This window comes from Pantherophis guttatus, chromosome 2 (genome assembly GCF_059756535.1).
Source record: "Pantherophis guttatus breed Tessera chromosome 2, ASM5975653v1, whole genome shotgun sequence".
In the NCBI taxonomy this organism is placed as follows: Eukaryota; Metazoa; Chordata; class Lepidosauria; order Squamata; family Colubridae; genus Pantherophis; species Pantherophis guttatus.
The window spans coordinates 32,541,690-32,563,983 of NC_142064.1; the positions used below are offsets into that span (position 1 = coordinate 32,541,690).

General features: G+C 36.6%; 1 protein-coding gene across 6 annotated transcripts in view; it reads left to right on the top strand.

The window, feature by feature from the left end:
• The window catches only part of MAST4 (microtubule associated serine/threonine kinase family member 4), a 199,890-nt gene that overhangs the window by 60,574 nt on the left and 117,022 nt on the right, over window positions 1-22,294 (top strand). For 4 of the 6 annotated variants that reach the window (XM_034441016.2, XM_034441017.2, XM_034441022.3 and 1 more), the window contains one exon: window positions 20,807-20,838. In XM_034441016.2, coding sequence (XP_034296907.2) covers window positions 20,807-20,838 — 32 coding nt within the window. Of the gene's footprint in view, window positions 1-14,753; window positions 14,829-20,806; window positions 20,839-22,294 lie in introns of all 6 variants that reach the window. The other 2 variants (XM_034441014.2, XM_034441015.2) reach the window with 1 other exon arrangement.

Sequence of the window (22,294 nt, forward strand, 5' to 3'; positions counted from 1 at the left end):
AGTTTAGAGGAGGGGTCACCAACCTTTCGGACCTCAGGGACCACAAAATTCATAATTTTAAATTCCGCGGACCACTAATACGAATCCAGTATACTGCTTGATGAAGTGCCTGGACTCCCAGTGATTGGATGGGGTCCTTCAGGCACTCCCCCCCCTCTCTCCCACTCTTTTTGGCGTATAAGATGCACCGGTGTATAAAACGCACCAAAATTTCAAAGAGGTAAGCAAGAAAAAAAAAGTTTTTGCCCTCCCCAGCCCACAGGAACACTCTGCAGGCATCCCAAAGCCTGTGCACACCCTGTGTTTGTGAAAAATGGGCCTGTTTTTCTCAAAAGCGGGACGCACAGGGTGGGGCTTCAGGAGGCCAAAAATGGCAGTATTCGGTGTATAAGATGCACCAACATTTTCACTCTCTTTTAGGGGGCGAAAAAGTGTATTTTATACTCCGAAAAGTACGGTATTTATATTATGTTTTAAGAACATATATCAGTCTGGCTACAAACTTCGTCACACATGAGAAAATCCGAACAAATATATTTAATGTTAACGAACATATTGTGATCAGAAATAATCATCACATTCTTTCAATGTCTTCCAAGCAGCAGCATCTGTAGGCAGTCATTGTGACAAAATCAATATTCATGAATGAAAGTGAGTATACATATCCCAGGATACATATATGGGTATATGGGATCCAATCTGGGTTGTTCACTGAGACCAAAGTTTTGTTTTCCGAGCTTTCGGACTCATGTTGGAGCCCATATTCATGGAACTTCCCTCTAGAAACCAATATTGCAGAAATTTAGTTCTGTCCATTTTGGGCACACAGAAGCACAGTCAGGGTTTCTTTTATGAGGCTGCAATGCTACTTTTATCCCTATAATCCTTCCTTGCTCTCCTTGAGGATGGTATTGTTTTTAAGACCAGCTGTTTTGTTTTTTTTAGAAGAAAAACCCTGATGTTAGACAAGAAAAATAGTAACAGAAAATTATTCAGGAAGTTTTATAAAAAGTATTGCGCCTTTATTTGTTACATTAACAACCTATTTTTTCTCCAGGAACTTAAGTTATCTTGTGTAGAAGATCTTCCTTTATTTTATATGACCAACAACAAGCCAGTGAAGGAGGGTGGCCTGAGATCAACTGACAGGATGAGCTTCCATTGCTGGGGTGGAATTTAAACCAGTTCTGTTAACTGTGTATCTGTTGTGATCTAGGCTTCCTGAGTCATTAAAACACACGAGAAGTCCAAAAAACCTCTTTTATTGCATGTGTGAATTACGTTCGTTCACAGTTGAGTCCCAATTAGTTGCAAAAAGTCCTTCGGGAGAAGTCCTTCAGCATAATCACCAAACTTTATCTCCCTTGACACACTGCCAAAGATCTACTTGGCAAAGCCACATGGAGTCCAGAATCAAACAGAGATGCTGACTGGGAACAGAATTAACAACGTTGCTTTCCTGCAAAGGGCCCACGTGCCTTTGCTCCTCTTTTAAGCCTTATGGGAGGGGCCAATCATCTCTAGGCCTTACTCCTGAGTCATCCCTTTTGTTTTAACTGTTCGTGCCTTCTGGCAGCGCTGCGCATGCACGCACTAGGAACAGGCTCCTTCTGTTCCTCTGCCTCTCTGCTGTCCAACTCTGGAGGTGTCTGAGTCCGCGCATCACTCCCAGATGGCCCTGGCTCCATCTCTGCCTCGTCCGGGCCTTCCCCAGATTCCAGGACTGGTCCATGTTCCTCCCCAGCCTCCTCACTGTCTGACTCTGCTGCCAGCTCCGCAGGCTGCTGGCGGACCACAACAGTATCCCTAGATTCCTAGGTTTTGTGTTGAAACCAAATATTTGATTCAGTTTTGTCCTAGTCTAAACCTTCATCATTATACTACATTGACTTTCCTTCAAATTGTTGGCATAATACTGAAAAATGGAGAAAGTTAAGTGGTTGTCCAAGTAGCTCACCGCTTTTTCTGAGTTTTTGGAAGGCTCATACCTGCAAAAAGGCCTCCCATAATTTGGAAAAGCATGGACTGGCTTTGGGAAGAAGACATGGGGCAGCCAGCACTTGCCTTGTATAGGGCCAGGCTGGACACACTTTATCAATAGTGGGAGGAAGAAGAAGATGAAGGTATACTGGAGAGTGGCAGGACTGGCTGGAGCTTTGTGCTGTGGCACTGTGGTGGCTGGACACAGCACAGGTTTTAAGGAAGCACTGCACAGTGGCAACACTGGACCTGAAATAGATGCCAGGAATGGTGGCAAGAATCAGCTGAAATTGCTGAATGTCCTGGACCCAACGCTGCAGTATCTTCATTTTCACTGAGGCATGCCACTGTGCAGGACAGCCAAAAGGGCATAGATGGGAAAGGTAGGCAGTATGTTACAGACATTATAACATTCCAATAATTATGCGATTAAAATTCAGGCACTTGGCAGCCCCGTGGGTTATAACCAGGGGTGAAATACAGCAGATTCTGACAGGATCTAGAGAACCGGTAGCGGAAATTTTGAGTAGTTCGGAGAACTGGCAAATACCACCTCTGGCTTGCCCCAGAGTGGGGTGGGGATGGAGATTTTGCAGTATCCTTCCCCTGGAGTGGGCTGGAAATGGAGATTTTGCAGTATCCTTCCCCTGGCTTGGGGCGGGAAAGGAGATTTTCCCTTGCCACGCCCACCAAGCCAAGCCACGCCCACCAAGCCATGCCCACAGAACCAGTAGTAAAAAGAAATTGAATTTCACTGCTTATAACTATGGGTGGGGTACCAAGTGCCTGAATTTTAATCACATAACCACTGGGATATTATAATGCCTGTAACTTTAGGAACTGGGTGTAGGTATCATCTTTTTCAGCGCTGCTGTAACTTCAAATGGTTGCTGAATAATTTTTGTTAAGCAAGGACTACCTGTAGGATTTCTTTTACTAACATTGTCTCTATATTGAATGCTTATGTAATCATGGCTTCATTAATTTACTTGTTTGTTCCAGTTTTTTTTCTTACTAAGGATTGAATTCAAAAGTTTAGAAGAAGGACTTTGGTATGTTTTAAAGCCTAAACATATAGATATTGATAGCCTGAAATTGCAGGAAAGGCTGGACTGATGTTTCTTTTTTTCAATGACATCTACTTTCAAATCAGAAATTAACAATAATATCTCCATCTCCTCAGAAGAGGAGTCATTTCAGAGGTTCATCATTGCTGTCCATTTGTTCTCTATCCTAATTCTTGATACTAATATAAAAGTCCTAAATAACTTAGCAGAGAAGCGCATATATCAGTTGTCTCTGCGTTGAGATTGGCCAGAGGCTTTGCATATATTCTCAGCACAATTGCTTATTGTGTCATCACTTGACACATCTCCATATCTCAGAATTCCCTTCTGAGAAGTATGAATGATTTTTAAATAACATTAAATGGAAGTTTATTTCATATTTTTGAAAGTAATATTCCCCTTGAAGCAAATTGCTGGAACCTACAATGTTAAATGTGATTTGATACATGCTTTTGTTTAGGCTTTCTTTATACACCTAAATTTTGTGCTACATTTCAGATTTGAAGGCAAGAAGCAGTTTATCCAGTGTGCCTTTTTCTAGAATTGTCTAACTGCTTTAAGGAGTAGAGTAATAATACTATTGTCAACAAAATATGGAGTCATACAGTGAAAAAACTCTATTTTTAAACTGTTATCTACTTTGTATTTACACGACCAAATAAATGATATAGAATTCTTAGAAAGAATTATATAGTTTCCATAATGGCCTTGAATCTGATTCTATACTCATACCTTTTTCTTATTTACTCCTTTACTCTAAATCTGAGTAAAGCTTTTCAAATATTTATAGTTCTTAAAAGAGTACTTGAAACATTTTCACTGGACAGTCCATCTTAAAAGGAGCTAAATTGCACGATACATGCAGCACTACCTAGTATCTGAGAGCAGAAATGTCACTTTATTTTTTGAATATTTTTTTCAGCTGTCACCTTGAAATAGGAATATATGTTACATAGTCAAGTTGCTGCAATTTTAAGCTAATGTTGGAAAAACTAAAAACATAATTTTACTCTTCTGAGAGCCCACCAATTCTGGAATAAATAACTTTTTAAAAAATTGCAGTTGATAGATTCATTATTATTTTGAATAGCATTGTAGGTCCTGGGATCCCTGCTTTGTTGAGTTTTGAAATTTATCACATTAGACTATTTTTTTAAAAAATGTAAATATTTTACCTAAATCATTTCAATTTCAAAGTCATCTGAATCTACAGTGATTCTGGATGACTTACAATTAAACAGTTAAAAAGGAAACAATTTATAGCAAAGAAGAAGAGTACAGCTGAAGGGAAGACAGAATCAAAAACCAATCTACCAATCCATTACCATCAAAGTTTAGGGAAAAGAACCAAAAACCAATCTACCAATCCATTACCATCCTAATCAAAGTTTAGGGAAAAAACCAGTATTTAATTCTTGTGGAAAATCAAAAGGGTGGAAGAAGTACAGATCTCTGATGTCAATGATGATATGTCATCAAGTCTTTCTTAGTACTTAGCAACCACATAGTTATATTTTCTCCATGATGATCTGTCTCTTAATTTGATTCTTCAGCTCTTCCAATGATGCACTTATTATTACTGTAACTGACTCATTCATTTTGCTACTGATGATCTTCTTTCCTTTCCTTCCACCTTTCCCAGCATTAGAGTCTTTCCAGAGAGATAGCTTTTATCCAGAGTAGGATAATTTGAGCCTGATCATTTGTGTCTTGAGTGCAAACTCTTGATTTTTATCATGATCCATTTGTTTTGTTTTGTGGCCTGTCCATGATATTCTCAGGAGTCTTCTCAAACACCAACATTCAGAAGCATTGATGCTCTTCCTATCCCATTTCTTCAAAGTTCAATATGGATTTCTGAATGGATATAATTCCACAGGACATGAGTCATTAGAAAGAAGGCAGATTTCCCAAGTCTTGTTGAATCTGAGATATGGAGAATGTCCATCTAGGCGACCTCATTGAATGGGCAGAAACATATGGAGATAGGATGTTCCCCAAGTAGCCAGGCTCTAAGCTATGAAAGATTTTATAATTTACACCTCAGATTCTACCTGGAAACGAACTGTACCACAGCAGGCAAATTAGCAGGAACATGTGGATGTTTTGCAATGTACCTATCACTGCCCATGCCACTGCATTGGATGACGGTTCTTAGAGAACAGTCCTATGTAGACCGCAGTTCAGGTGTTCAGTTGAGAGGTGAGAATGGCATGAATGAGTGCCCGATGAAGGGCGTTCTGGTTCATCTGGTACACTACAAGGGTCTACAAAGACCCTTTTGGCCAAAAGTTGTCATCTGCTCTTTAAGCCTAGGGGATTCCCAGATTGTGCTCTTGCATGGAGAAGTACAACCTCATTAAAGACTAAAGATACAGTGTCCCCAGAATAAAGTGGATAAAACAAACCAAGCTACTCAGTCAGATCAGGTTACTGAGTCTGTTTTTCCCCATCCAGACACATAGTCTCCAGGCACTGGATGATGATTTTAAGAAGAAAGCTGAAATGTTTGTATTAACGTCTTGGCATCACTTGATCTTAAGTAATCTTTCATTATGCATTTGAATTGAAGTCGATTACAGAATTTAATACTTATAATTCAGAGGAGTCAAAGACTTTTAAAAATTAATGCACGTTGCTTTTGGTACAGTCAAAAGAATAACTGCCTGTTGTGCAGTGAGGGGATTTACTTGACAGGTTTTTGTGAATACTGAAATTGTTGCCCTTATTATAGTTTGAAATTAAGTGTTTTAACAGCTTGAAAGAAAAATTGATAAGAATATTGATCATAGACCATGGATAGAAGCATAGGGAAAAATGTAAAGGCCAGATATAAAATGGGATTATAGTATGTTTTCAAATTTCTCTACAAATAAAAGGAAGGATTAAAAAAAATAGCTTCTGCTTCTCATTGCAAAGATGAATGAGTGATCTACATACAATGCAATACATAACTAAATTTTCATGACAGTGATATTCTTTTTCATAGGTGCACAAAATCTATGTTGTTTCATAACTCTGTGGCTACTAATAAAACTTCATTTGTATGTTTGGGCATTTTAATTGGCATTCAAGTATCCAATGGTATATTATCATTAGGAGGCAAACTGAATATGTTCACAAATATGTTTGTATGATTTTTCAAATATAGGAATATGGTGCTATTGTAAGTCAAATAGATAAATACCATATTTTTCAGAGTATAAGATGATTCAGAGTATAAGATGCACCTTAGTTTTGGGGGAGGAAAATAAGAAAAAAACATCTGCCTCTGCCTTCTGGCTAGTGTCCTTAGCAAACAGTCTGGTCAGCTTCAGCACATTAGCCTGATTCAGCATGAGCAGCTGATTGGAGGGTGGATCAGCCTCCCAGAATACCCCCAATCAGCTGTTTCCAGATGTGAACTTTAGCAACAGGTTCGCTGGTTGTGAGCGCTCGCACTCTCGCTACACTCGTGTGTGCCTCATTAAAAATGCACCTGATAGTCGCAGGGCGCTCCAGTGAGTACAGCAGGGGAAGTGCAGAACCGGTCCAACAAGGCAGCAGCTGTTCTGGGTTGCCATTTTGGCTTCTGCGCCTTGCTTTTTCACCCTCCAAAAGCTCCGTTTGAGAGGCTGCCTTTGCAAAGAAAAGCTCCTTTGCAAACAGAGCTTTTGGAGGCTGTTTGAGAGGCTGCGTTTGCAGCCTCCAAAAGCTCAGTTTGAAAGGACGCGCGGAGGCTGAAGGGTGGAGGCTGGTGGGTGGGTGGGGCTACATTCAGTGTATAAGACGCACCCAAATTTTCAACCTCTTACGGTTGAAAAAAGTGCATCTTATACTCCGAAAAATACAGTAGATAAGAAGTGGTGCTAAAACTGGTGGCTTTGTTTTTCGTTTTCAGCAATGTGATTTGGGCACATGGATTTCATATGTAACTGCTGGGTTGCAAACTGCTTACTTTTATATTAGTAGATGGAGCAGGAAAAAGAACAATGAAAGATGCAAGCCTTTGTGCCACTCCTATACAGCTACTCCTTGACTTGCAACCGTTCATTTAGTGACTTTGAAGATTTATTTATATAAATCAGCCTTTCAGAAAGTGGCTGTTCTGACTTGCTTAGGGTTCACAAAGAAACACACAGCTCTGGGGCTGGTTAGCACCTTGAAAGGTGTTGAAAGGTATTGTGATAATGTTCTCTTAAGTGTATTTGGAAATCTCAATTGGTCCAGAATGCTGCAATCTATTTGTAAATAGAAGTTGCATATAGAAATCTCATGACTCCTACTAGAGAACTGTTCTGGCTTCTGTTTGGTTTCTGAGTATAAGCTCTTTAGAATTCACATCCTGTGTAGTTGAGTGATGTTACATTTTTATTAGCATTCAAAAGCTTTATTAGCTTTTAAAAAAGACAGTTAAAGCACATCATTTTGTATAGACTTTTAACTGCTGATTTTAGCTGGTAACATTAATAATTTTGTTTATTTTACTTGTTTGTCTTAATTGTTATTTTTACAGTTTTAAAATCTTGATTTTAAATTAGTTTTTGTTGTTAACTGCTGAGAGGCTTCAGAGTTTGGAGTGTATAAGTTAAGTACAAATAATTCTAATCCTGAATACTTTAGAGGCAAAATATTTGAAAGACTACCTTCTATAAAATGAATTAGTCTCTTGAGTTATCTTCAGAAGCCTTCTTCTGAGGATCAGTAATTCCTGAGACCCCTGAAAATTTTTGGTTGGGATTAAAGAGAGGTTCTGGCCCAAAGTAACAGAGGCTTAGAGTTATTGGCGGCCCCAAAGACCCATTTTTTTTAAACCACTGAAACCCTGTTATACACTTGCCAAAAATCAGTGGCACAATGTCATGCATTGTGAGATGTGAAATGCATGAAAATTATACTATAGCTCCAAAGATCAATTTAACATGGTTTAAAAGGCAGAACTTTGCCAACCATGTTCTGACAAAGAAGAAACATCCTAGACGTACCCATAATCATTGTATTACCTTTTGTATCTTTGTTTTTTCTATACCAACTTTTATTTTATGCTCTTCCTTTTTATGTCTGACCTCTGGTAAGTTAAAAAAAAAAATCATATCTGGCTTATCCCGAATAAAACTTATATTCTAATTAGGGGCATTTAAGAAGTTGGTAATTATTTTTTTAAAACAATCAATTTATGTCAGTTTGTCTTTTTGTTACTGTTTTCTCTCCATGTGTTAGAGATTGTACTGTGTGTTATGAGCTTCTAGAGCTCTGTAGAGGATAATTGTGATTGAACTAACCCCAGCTACCTTAGCCGTATTCCTATTGGTACATAAGTATATAAATAAATTGCTTTATAGTTTGTTAATTGGCCTTCATTGAAAAATCGTTTGGAAAAAAGGGACAGCTGAATTTAGTTATCTTTCTTATTTCTTCTCAGTTAAATTGCTTTTTAGAAGTTTATACTTCGGAACAAAATGTGGCTTTACTTCTCAAATTAATTGTATTTGGATGTGTCTTTAATTTCCATTGAGTTCATTTTTGTTGGAGTACCAGGTAACTGTGTATTTGCTTGCTTTGTCTTATGTTTTTGAAACATTTAGCACATTTGCCAAGTTTTCTCCAGGCTCTTCATTTTTTAATTGTCCATCCTGCTATTATTAAAGCTATTAAGCTTCACAAAAGGGTTAACACAATCCCCATGGCTTCACTATTTCTATAGTCTTGTAGCCTCATGTAACAGAAGCAAAACCTGCTAAGTTAATAGCTAGAGTATTTGGCATTTGGCCAAACGAAATGTCTGTAGCCTGTATCGTACTTCTCATTAATGACTTTTTGTAATTGCACCAACATTTCTTGATAATGTGTACAATATGTTACCAAACTGACTATTTAGTGTTCTGTTTGAAAGGAAAGCATAAACTTAATGTTCCTTCATGTCAAATCTATTATCAAGCAATATGTCTTGATAAAAGAATCTGAGGATATTTTGAATAGGATTACATTGCATTTTTAATTCATCATTGTGGTCTCTGTGATTCACACATATGAGTTTATTATTGCACAGATCCCTGTAATGGAGCCTTCAAACACCATACATTCAGTATGTTTATCTTAAATTGATCAATTCCTTTTTTTAAAACATCTCTCTTTTTTTAAAAAAATAGGGTTTTTTCATATGTCATTTAATCAAATCTTGAAGTTATGCTCTAGGAGGATTTTATAAGGAAGGGATTATTTAGAGCAGGGGTGTCAAACTGGCGGGCTACAAGCCAGATGTGCCACATACAGGCCATGTCCATCCCAGCTCTGCAGATGGGAAAAACGTCACGAAATGTCATGTGACAGCAACGTGACACCATGAGCTTGACACCCGTGATTTAGAGAAATCTTCGTGTTGTTCATGAAAGTTTGTTATATGGTGCAACTGAGCTTAGATGAATGCTTAGAATAACGTAGTTCTTGAATCAGATTTCAGGCCCCAGGCCTGAAGTAGCATTGATTATGCTTGATTCTGTCTTGGTACCTGAAGGCTATGAAGAGGGAAATGCCTGCTAGGTTGAGGGTGAGTTACAATATCCTCTTCCTTGTTTATATTGTTCCTTGCTCAAACCCATAGGCCCCCAATCCATACATGTACAACCTACAGCCTTTTCCAAGAGGACAGTAACAGAGTTGGAAGGGACCTTGGAGGTCATATTGCTGAGCACATTGTAAACCGCCCTGAGTCTTCGGAGAAGGGCGGCATATAAATCAAATTTAAAAAAAAAAAAAATCTAGTCCAACCCCCTGCTCACGCAGGAGACCTATACTAGGGATTCGAACCGCCGAACTGCCAACCTTTCTGATCGACAAGCTCAGCGTCTTAGCCACTGAGCCACCTAGCGACTAAACCTTCTTCCTGTACTCCTAACCAGTCCTCTATCACTGGATTGGTGGAGCATTTACTCATCTAGCACTCATTACTCTGCTTTATTTTCATGTTGTTACATATTTGATGGTTGTGCTCTTTGAGTTTTTCATTTCCTACTACTTTTATCTGTCAGCTTTTCAAATAGCCTCTATAGTGGTAGTCATCTCAGGTACTGAAGTTTGATCCTTCATACTGTACCTGGTCCTGCACACAGATGAAGGACCTCATACTGCTTAAGAATTTCAACTTGTCAAAAATGGTTTTTTGGTTTTCTTCTTTAATCAAAACCTGAATCTCCTTGTATGGCAGCCACTTCTTTTGGAAGGTGTACAATGAGGTTACTGATTTATAAGCATCTGACCTTCTTTTAGTAAGAAAAGTCCAGCAGCAGCTAAATAGCTGAGGTACTTCTTGAAGGGGCTGTTTGTCAAGTCACAAAACTTATCTATCTTGATTTTTTTGTATAGATGTTCTACTTGTATATTTATTAGGAACTGAGCAGGGAAGTATTAGTGCTATAAGAAAAGTGATAAAGCACACCAAAATTTTAACATTGATTTATAAAGTTCCTAGTGGTTTGTAGGAAGTATAGAACTGATTCATTTTGTACAAATAACTGGAAGAACTATACTCAATCTGTAAAAGACTAATTTTGCTCTGACTAAGTCTTCTAGGCTGCATAAGTGAGGGGAAGAGTGATTCAGGATTTTATATTGAAATTCCTATACATTTGAATGCATTGCAAAAATGATATATAAATTTTCAGTAAAACAACTTTATAATATTGAGAACAAAACAGAATATTGGAATATATTTTAGAATATATTGGTGGCTATAATACTAAATATGACTTTTAGGAAAGAGGTTAATGATTAGAGTAAACTAAACCATGTGTATTTGTGGGAATCCCTATGATACTAAAATAAGGTTTTTGTTTCAAAGAACTACATGTTTGAAAACTCTGAAAGAGTAATCCAAAAGGTATATGGTATCAGAAATACTGCTTTTATTTTTGCCCACAAGAAATGTTAACAGGTAGATCTAGTGAACAGATTTATATTTTAAAGGCAAACAGAATGTTTTAAAGATTTCTATTTTTTTAGTTGTCATATATTGAAGTTTTCCAAGAGAAATAAAATTAAAAAACAGAAATAAAACTCTTAAAAAACAGAAATAAAACTCTTAAACACTGCAAAATAGTTAAAATAGTTTAGAAGCATCAAATAAAAAATCAGAAACATACTATATGAACTTACAAATATAGTAGATGAAACAAACAGCAGCAGAAAAAATAATTAAAAGGACAGAACAAAAAGATACTTAGTAAACACCAAAATGAAGGGATAAGTTGCCAGCTGAACTTTTACCAGCCTATGTTGGTAAACACAGACTCCCAATTCATTTTTTCACTAAATGAATCATTTGAAAAGATAGAGAAGTTTACTTATAAACATATCATTTTCAAAATTTCCGGTTTACTATTCCAAATATTCTAAATATTTTAAATTAGCCAGTTTTTTTCAAAAGCTGTCAACCTTTTTCCTATAAGAAATCATAAACATTATAGAGATTGTTCCAGTGAAAGAGCTGCTTTCGTGCTCAGCAATATCTCTGCTGATTTTTAAAATGAAAAATAGGAAGCACACAATTATCCATTCCAATCTATTTTCTCCAGATAGGAGAGCCATCCATTAACAAAACCTCCATTTTGCTGGCATGGGCTTTAATTTATTGGTTCCCATCCAGATCATTACCACAGGCAAGCAGTGTTGTAGAATACTCACTTCTAAATATCTCACTAGGTGTTGATAGACGAGGGAAAAAGAGCTGCCTTGTGTATTGTTGTACATTAAATTATTTCAGCAGATTTATTTCTATATTTAGTTTAATATAGTTGTTAAAATAGTATGGGAATCAAAAGGGAATGAATACAAAAGGATGAGAATGTGTCTGGGAGAATCAAATAGCATTCCCCTGATTTTTATCTGGCAAAGATGATTCCCCAGAGTGATCAAGTCAGTTCCAATTAGGCCTTTGCAGTGTTTTGCATTTGATGATGAAAAATATATCTGTTATGTATGAGGGGGGGTTGTTGTAGCATCTGTATGCAACTTTTTGTATCAGCTGCGTCTTTCCCAGGATTATATGACTTTCCTCTGCAGCAGAATGACATTAAGAAATGTAGCATTAAAGGATAAAGTAGCTTTTTCCTTTTTATTGGAAAATTCATAGTAGCTTTACTACTGTGAATTTTACTATAAAAATGCATAGCCATGGAAATGCCTATTTTACAATATAAGGGGGGAAAAGATATAAAAATGTTATAACTTTATTTTTATATAAGTTTTTAGAAAGATAGATATATAGATGAATACATCATTTTTCTTGCACTTGTGGCATTTTCTTTATATATAATTTATATAGTAACTACAGATCATAATATCTTGTCTAGCAATTATTCACTTATTGTCTCATAAAGATAGCCATGCAGAATATAATGGTGAATATCCTTCATTTGAGGTTATCCACGTGGAAATAGACAAAATAAAGATAAACAGTCATCCTGATTAAGTATATTGGCGCAACAAACCTTTAAGAAGTAATAGATGTTAGTATAAATAATGAATGGTATTGGTTTAATTAGAACTCAAGAGAATATATAATCCATGTAATTTATGAATACCATCATGTCATTATTTATTCTTAGAAACCACATAGGTAGATTTTCTTCATGACAATCTGTCCCTAAGTCTGGTCATCCAATGGTGCACTCAGTGTCCATCCATCTTGTTGCTGATTGTCCTCTTCTTTTTTCTTCCATTTTTCCAAGCATCAGAACCTTGTCTAGAGAGCTAGGTCTTCTCATAATGCATCCTAAATAGGATAATTTGAGTCTGATTTTTTTTGTGTGTTGAGTGAAAATTTTGGGTTGATTTGTGATTCATTTATTGTTTTTTTTTTTGGCTGTCCTCTGTATTTTCAGGGGTCTTTTCCATCACTAAAGTTCCAAAGCATCTATACTCTTCCTATCCTGCTTCTTCATGGTCATCTTTTGTTTCCATAGAGCAGTGGTTCTCAACCTTCCTAATGCTGCGACCCTTTAATACAGTCTCTCATATTGTGGTGACCCCCAACAATAAAATTATTCAACAATTACCATTGAAAATATGTGTTTTCCGATGGTCTTAGGCGACCCCTGTGAAAGGGTCATTCGACCCCCAAAGGGGTCCCGACCCACAGGTTGAGAACCACTGCCATAGAGTATCACAGAGGAATACCATTGGTTGTACAATTCTGCTCTTTGTAGGTATTCAAAGGGTTGCAAATCATGGCATTTGCATATCTTTTCCAAGCCTTTACATCTGCTCTATCAAATGCTAGTCTGTAGTGTATTTCTTTACTGCTTTTCTTTACTATAGATCCATGATGGCAAACCTATGGCACGTGTGCCAGAGTTGGGACACAGAGCCCTCTCTGTGGGCACACATGCCGTCGCCAGCTGCTCTTCTGGGTTCCAGGTTCCGAAGACCACTGAGTGCCAAAACTGGAGTGTGCGTGTGCGTTGGAGCACTGGAACCCGGAAGAGAGCAGCTGTCTGGTGCGCATGCTTGTGACGGAACCCGGAATGCAGCTGGCCACCACATGCATATGCACTGGCCAGCTGCTCTCTTCCGGGTTCTGGTGCTTTGGAGCATGCATGCACACATGCTCCAGTTTTGGCACTCAGTGCCGAAAACGTTACCCATCACTGCTATAGATGGTTGATCTTAAAAGGCGCAAGCTATTCACCACTTCGATATTTTTATTGTCAGTTGTAAGGCCGATAGTTGTACTTATTATCATTAGTTTGGTTTCCCATTTTTCACCATGCTTCATTTATTCTAAAGTTTGCAGATCATTTGCATTTTTGGCTATCTAGTATTGCCAGGATAGCAGGTTATTGATGCTTCTTCCTCCAATTTTAAAATCACATTCACTTTATTTATTTATTGGTTTGATTTATATGCCGCCCTTTTCCGGAGACTCAGGGCGGCTTACAATGCGTTAAGCAATAGCCTTCATACTTTTGTATATACCTGCTTAGTAGGGCTTTCGCCCCCCCAAGCGGTGTTCTTTTTTATACAAAGTCAGCTTATTGCCCCCACAAACCAGGTCCTCATTTACCTACCTCGAAAGGATGGAAGGCTGAGTCAACCTTGAGCTTGGTGAGATTTGAACTTGCAGTAATTGTAGGCAGCTGGTGCTATTTAACAGCACTTAACAGTGCTTTCGTCTGCTGCGCCACCAAGGCTCTTAACCTTCTTTCAATCCAGGTTCTCTTAATATATATTCAGCATATAAACTGAATAAATAAGGGGATTATACAGTCTTCTCACACTCCTTTGCCAGCTTGAAACCAGTTTGTTTCACCATGTTCTGTCTATACTGTATATATAAGTTTCACATGAGGCCGGTAAAATGTTCTGGGATTTTTCAAAACTGCTAGATATAAATGATATACCCTTAACTGAGAAGTATGAAGATGTTTGGCTGCAGAGGAAGAGTGCTTGAAATTAGAAAAGTCACATGATTTGGCTGAATTGTGCTAATATCAATTATAATATTAATAGTACTTGATACCTACACTTGTTCAGTATTAATATTGTTAGATTGTTTGATATTCTCCTTTATTTATATTAAATTCTTAGAAACATAGTTAAATATATTTTAGTTAAATACTCTCCCTTTCCCTTTTCCAATCATTTCCCATTCCTTCCTTCCCATATTTCACTTTTCCCTGTCTTGTATTCCCCACCCCCACCCCCACCCCAACGCATTCTATTCACTGTCAGGAAGGGATACCCCCGAAGAGCCATTTCAGCTCAATCCGGCATCGCCAGCGGCTAGTGGAACCAGCAGCTACAAAAGTGAGTGGGCTAAAGGGAAATTTAAATGTATCAAGCAAGGGAAATATTTCGTGGCTTTCATAAATGTATGCTGGATATTTTACATTAGTACTGTTGTTAATCATAGGCAGCTGGTGTCCTTTGGGTACTGTTGGACTAGTGTAAGTTACTGTGAATACAGGAGTCCTTTCAAAAACATTTTACTCCAAAATCACAGGTGTAGTTTTCGGATTACTATCAAAGCTAACTCATACAAGAAATCCATGTTATGTATTTAGGCAAGAAATGACATTTTAATGGATTTCTTCTTCTTATTGTTTGCTTTTGCTAAAAGATTATTTTATCTTTATAGTCACATCCATATCAAATTTGGGGTGAAAGTTATTCCTGATGAATTAATCTGGAAATAATTTAGGATTGCAAAAGATTTGTTTATTTTAAGAAAATTCTGGCTCCTTTCTATTTCTGGTCAGTTTTGGCTGCTGATATAGAGAAGCATTATAAGGGTATGGAAAAGTGTTGTCTCTTATGTCCTTCAGATCTAGTAACAATGAAAATGAACTCAACTATCTTATATTGCACAATTTTTCTTTAAGGTATCATTGATATTATACATTCTTTCTGAATAATATGTCTGGTTTCTAATAATTTATTAAATATTCTTCTATAACCAACAATATATAGAAAAGAAAATGGTAGTACAAATAATAATTGTTTTAAGAGACAGTTATTATTATGCTTTGAAATCTCTATGTTAGGAATTAGCTGTATTTTACTTCGGTTTGAAAGAATTTTTAAGACCAAACCAGTTTGACAGTCTTTTTGTTTATAATTTTGAGTATAGGGTATGACCTATCTTCATTTCCATATAACAGAATAGCAATGGAAATCAAGCTTCTAATGACTCTATAAGATTTAGTGCAGTCAGATAACACGAATTCTTAAATAAGGTCATTCTGAACATTTTTGTTAATTGCAAAAATAAAAATTTTATTAATTTGTTGGTGTGTTTTCTTGTGTTTGTGTTTTATGTTCAAATTACAATTGTTTTGTGCTGTTGTCTTGGTTGTCTTTCAGCATTAGTGGTTTCTGATTCCACTGGTTTCTTAATAGATGAAAGGAGTACCATATATCCCCACACAAACCCATCCACACATAATATGACCTTCACGTTTTTAACCAAAATACCATGAAAAATGGGTTTATTTATTTATTTTGATTTCTATAGCCATCAATCTCAGTAATTGACTCTGGGTGTCTCACAATTCAAAACATATATTACTATTAAGCCTTAAAAACATTTTAAAACAATAAAACAGTAAAAAGTATTGAAACAGTAAGAACATTAAAAGTTTGAAGTATATACCAAGCGAGATGTCTGGCCTGTTAACAATATAGCCAGGACACAGGGCCCTTAGCTCATATAGTAACCCAGGCTTAGGAGCATAGCCATAATTATAGCATTACCAGAATACTAACAGGGTTGGGGGCATTCTAATCTCTGAAAGGAGCATGTTCCACAGAGCAGGTTTTCATGGTATTTTGGTTCAGCTAATTTGTGAGCATATATGGGTACTTTAAAAAAGTTTTACAATATATGCTTGTGGACAAGCCTATCCATAGGTAACCCAAATTTACTTTGTACTTTGGAGCCTAAAACTCTTGGCTCACCCATAAGCATATATGGAATATATGGTATTACCCACAGGTATATAGTTTTCTTAGGCAAAACATATTCTGAAATATATTTCTTCCTTGCAGTAGTATATAGGTAAATTTTATGTAAATTTTATGAGGTAGGGAAAAAGGCATATAATTAGTACTGTTGTGCAAAACCTCAAAAGAGATGTTTTGGAATGTTTAGGAACATGTATAAAGTGTGTCAGATAAATAGTTAAACAGAATTATCTTTTTCCAGACTTATGGTTCTGGCTGTTAGGAGTAGCTTCTGAAGCAGCCATGTGACCCTGAAAAAGATGCTTCTGCTCTAATGATTTGAAAATAAGATATTAGAATCTTTGGATGCTGGGCAACAACAGAATGATTACAATGTCCAATACCAGACAAAGTAGAAACGGTGCAATTCTGAGCACAGATATGGGACAAACAAAAGAAATTAAGTAAGAGTACCACTTGGATAAAGGATGTAGATAAAAATAAAAAAAGCTGAAATTAAAAAAAAACTTGTAATAACAGCAGAAATGATGGAGAAAAGGGTAAAGAAAATCAAGAATTGGTCAGCATCAGGTGAAAATGAACTGTATAGTTTTTGGTTCAAATATCTGACTGGTCTATACCTATTCACTGTCAAGCAGTTTAACAACATACTGCAATGAGATAAAATTGAAAATTGCTTAACATTTAGCAAAAGCTTTCTGATAATGAAAAATTCTGCAATGGAAAGAGCAGAATCAGGCAATTCCAGGTCAATGCCATGCTTACCAACATCTTATAAATTGCTAACTGGTGTTGTGGCTAAAACAGTCCAATGGCATCTAGTTGAAAATGATCTCTTTCCATCTGAGCAGAAACTGATGATCTGAATGAAGCTGAATGAAAAAACTCAATTTGAAATAAAATCCCTGCTCAACATTGTCCGTATATACATCCAGAATATTGCAATGGAATTGTACTAGGAAAATGTGTTACCCTTACCATCAACAGTGAAAAAATAGTGAAAATTGAAGATGCCTTATGGAAATAACATGAAGAGTCTGGATAAAGAAGATCACTACAAATACCTAGACTTCCTTCTGTTAACATCAAGAATATGGAAGTCAAGAAGAAGGTTAGTAGTGAATACATCTAATATATGAGAGTGAAGAAGATCTTAAAGTCTAAACTCAGTAGAGGAAATGTCGTCCAGCCAATTATTACCTGGGCAATTCCAGTTGATACACAATTAGAATAGTGGACTTGACTCACACAGAACTGGAATCCTTGTATAAGAAGACCAAAAAATATAATTATAATAGCAACACTGACAGACTCTATATACTAATAAGTGTAGGTGGGTATGAAATGTTGCAAGTACACCAGACAGTTGAAGAGGAAAAAAAGGGCATTGGAAGAATATCTGAAGGACAGCAAAGAAGATGCAATGAAACTAGTATACTGAGTTGGGAAGGCTTATTCAGTTGTGGAGAGACCAAACTTGGTCTACAAAAAAGACTAAATAAGAAACATGATAAGGCAAAGTGTTACATGGGCAATACATAAAAAAAACGCAACAAACTAGCCGGCAAAGCAGATAACAAGACTTGGCAATGGCTAACAGAAGGAAAGATGAAGAAAAAGTGGGGTTGCACAAGACGAAGCTTATGAACAAATGCATAGAAAGCAATAGACATCAAATGCTACCTCTAAAAAGAAGCAGAAATCAAATGCTACCTCTAAAAAGAAGCGGAAGAAACAGTGGACTACCTGGTAGCTATTGCAAGAAATTTGCATAGACTGAACACAAACAAACAAACAATGGCATGACAAAATAGCAACAATAGTGCATTGGAATATCTGCAAAAAATACTGCTTTACTGCCATCAAAGCAAGAACCATGGGACCACAAAGTAGACAAAGTAATAGAAAATGAAGAAGCTAAAGTGATTTGGTAGTTTAGAACTCAAACAGACAAGCGTTTGCCATTTAACATCCCAGGTTAACAGTTGTTATAAGATAGACAAAAAAGTCTGGGTAGCGGATATTGCAATACATGGAGACAGCAGAATAGAACAGAAAGAACTGGAGAAGATAACAAAATACAAAGATGTGAAATGGAATATCTGTGGCAAAAATAAATAAATAAAAGTACTACCACTAGTCATAAGTGTCTTGGATGCAATTCCAAAAACAATTGGAGCACCATCGGCATTGACCATCAGTCAATTGCAAAAGGCAGCTGTTCTGACCCAGCTCCCCGAACATGACAAACCCTTTGTAGTTAAATAAATGATTTCTTTATTGCAGCCCCAGCAAAAAAATTCTCTTTCATCGCAGGCTAACAAGTCTGTCTGGCAGGGAGATGAATAGTTGTCTGCCACATCTATTCATTTCCGCCCCCTGCCTTTTATCCCCAGGGTGGGGATAAAGCTAGGATGGGGCTTCGCTAGCAGCGGTGGCTCTTCCTTTCCAAGGATCGGCCCACAAATTTTGACTGCTCTCCTATCCTCTGCCTTCTGCGCATCCTTGCTTCAGGCGCTGGACCCAGCTATTCCTCCTCATCCTCATCAGCAACCTCCAGATCTGGGGGCTGTTGTCTTTCCATCTGAGGGCTGACGGATGGCTCAGGCTCCACCTCTCTCTCTCTCTCTCTCTCTCTCTGCCAGCTCCATTCCTTCTTTCACCTTGGAGCTCTCAGGTTGCCTTGATGCTGACCCTGACTTCCACGCCTCCTTATCTGATTCAGCTGCTGGAGGGGCTGGCAGCCTACAGGCCACAACAGCAGCTTTTGCTTAAAACTGTTTATGCAAGAATACCTTTAACACCATCAAAGAACACCTGCTAATCCTAGATCCTTGTGAAAGACTCAATAGGTTGATAAAATCCCAGTCTAAACAATTGGCTGTATGATCACTAATACTAATAATAATGTATAAAGTATTATTATTAGATATTAGATAACAGATGAAGGCAGAATAATTTGTAACCTGCTGCTTGCCTAGATAATTCTAAAACTTTAGTTCTACATTCATAAATAGAGGGGAAGTTCTGACTTTGTTGTAAAAGATCTCAAATAATTCAAAATCCAATGAATAAGTATAGGAGGAGATTGTACTGTTTCTCGGGGTGGTATTTTCAGTCACTTTACTCATCTTCCTTCAGTTGGCAGCTGAGAGGACAAAGCTGTGTCTTTCAATTGGTGATGTTCCCAATATGCAATGGGCCATCCTTCATGCCAGAGACTGAATAAAAAACATGAAAAGCATTGTAGTCGTATCCTTGTCTTGAGTAACTGAGAAAATTTATTTATTTATTTATTTATTATTCATATTTCTATGCCGCCCTCTCTCCGAGGACTCACGGCGGCTTACACCAAAGACAGTATACTAAATAGCATATTGCCCCCAACAATCTGGGTCCTCATTTTACCCACCTTGGAAGGATGGAAGGCTGAGTCAACCTTGAGCCGGTGAGATTTGATCCGCTGATCTGCTGAACTAGCAGTCAGCTGAAGTAGCTGCAGTACTGCACTCTAACCACTGCGCCACCTCGGCTCCTTAGTGTGACTAGGAAGATTTTCCGGGGTCCCAGGATCTGAAAGAAGTAGGCAGAGCTATATAGGTTTTTAATTTTTATTTCTGTTTTTATTAACAGGCAGGAAGAAACAAATTCATTCCAACATTACTGGAAGAGTCAAGAAGTTTCATTTCCCCAGCTAATTGTTTTGCATATATCATTTTCTCTCATTCCAGGCAAACATACTATAGTATAGCAAAGGATTTTTTTCATTTTACTATTTTTTTCTCCAAACTTGTGGTTGCTATCAAAAACTTTAAAAAATATCTTAATACCGAAAAATATTAACGCATATGTGTTCTTAACATATGTGCACCATGACTCATAATTCTTAGCCCTACTCCTATTTACTGCTCTTGATCTTATGATATTAGTTGTCATTTTTACCATGCACTTTTAGGCTGAAAAGTTGTCAGAAGACTGGGTGATCTTGCTACTGATAAACATTTAATCAATGCCAGGCTCTAAAATCTTCTAAATGAGACTGTTCCCCTTATTTCCCAGGTTGTATTCTTAGATGTTTCAATGAGTTTTCTCAGTCTCACTCAGTAGCCATACATTGTAATTAAACTATTCAGTTTATTACAGGTTTAGTTTACATATTCTGTATTTTGATATTCTTTGTATCCACAATGTTGTCCTTGGCTAAAATGATTAAATCTCATTTCCTGAACTGAAGTAAATAATAGTAACAATTATAGTAACCACCAAAATTTTATTATATTTTTGGGAACTCGTAGTAAAATACTCTTTTCCTACTTTTGCAGAAGGAGCTGAGCCTTCCAAGAAGGGGAAGTTTGTAAGTAACCAATGTTTATTTTGATTATGTGTATTCATTATAAAGGGTGTGACAGGTCCTAGATAGTGGACAAAGAAAGTTTATAGTTCTTGTGCTATATTCTACTTTTTTTCTTTCTGGATATAATATATTGATCAGGACAAATGAAGATTTTTTTAGATTAAGACATTTATTAATTAAATTGTTTATTCATTGTTTAAAAAAGTTTCATTATAACAGTATAGGTTGTCAATACTTTTCTATGAAGTTACATCTGTATTATTTTTAAACTCTATAAAAATTGATAGATGTCACCCAAAATAATAATTCTTACTGGTGCCTATCATATCTTCTAAGAAACTGTGACTGTTAATATGGAATGGGAAATAAAACAATTGTTGGTAGTTGCTTTAAGAAAGTCTGCCGGTGCTGATGAACTGAGTAATGAGATTGTAGCTAAAAAAATATCTGCTATCTATTGCCACTTAAATAATTTCATCTTACCCCACTCCCATTTATTGCCATTTGCCAATCGGACATTAAATTTGGGAGCAGTGCATTTTGTGACAATCCTGTATCAATTAATCATAAAGCAGAATAGTTCATTGAAAATTTGCAAAATTGATTTTTTTACTTATGATATGCAAAAATGTTGATTGGTTAACCTGCTTTCCATGCATATCTCAGCTCTTTGGAGGTTTTATATAAATAAAACATAATTAATAGTAGATATTTTTTTGGTTTATGCCATTGTAGAATGTAATTTTTTAAAGGCGTAAATGATTTTACATCAACGTCCAAAGTGTAGTACACAAGCTACATGCAACCTTATGGCCATTGTGGTGAGTCCTATTCCATTTTAAACTTTAGCTAATTGCAGCCCAGATGGGCTTGTTTCCAGTAAATGACCCTTTAAGAAAATTTTGGCTTTTAATTTATTTAACTAAAGACCATTGGGATATTCTACTTGTCTACCTGGAAATAACAAACAAAAGATGCTGCAAATGACAGATGAAACTAAATGACAAACAAAATTCCCATCTGTGTCAGGAAAATTCAGTACAGAAAATCAAAATTCTCTTTCTAAAAACTGCCCTAAAACTTGTTGTGAAGGCTAGAATGCACACAGATATAATACTGATTTATTGTTTAAGGTTGATGATTGAGAAAAAAATTCATTTTTTTCTTGAGTTCTTCCATAAAGTGGACTGTAATGGCTTGAACAAATTATAGCAGAGTTCTAAATTATTGTTACTTTGAGAGCATTTAGCAATGTATAATCTTTAGATGTCTAAAAATTACCATTGATTAAATATTAAATCCAAGATCTGTTTTCACTTCCTGGACCAATATTAGATATTAGATATTAAAACTAGTGAATGTAGTACTGTAGTTCATATTATATAGGCTGTGTTGCTTGATGGGAATAAACAGATTTTCTTAGAGAACTAACTAAGAAAGTACTCAGAAAATTTGA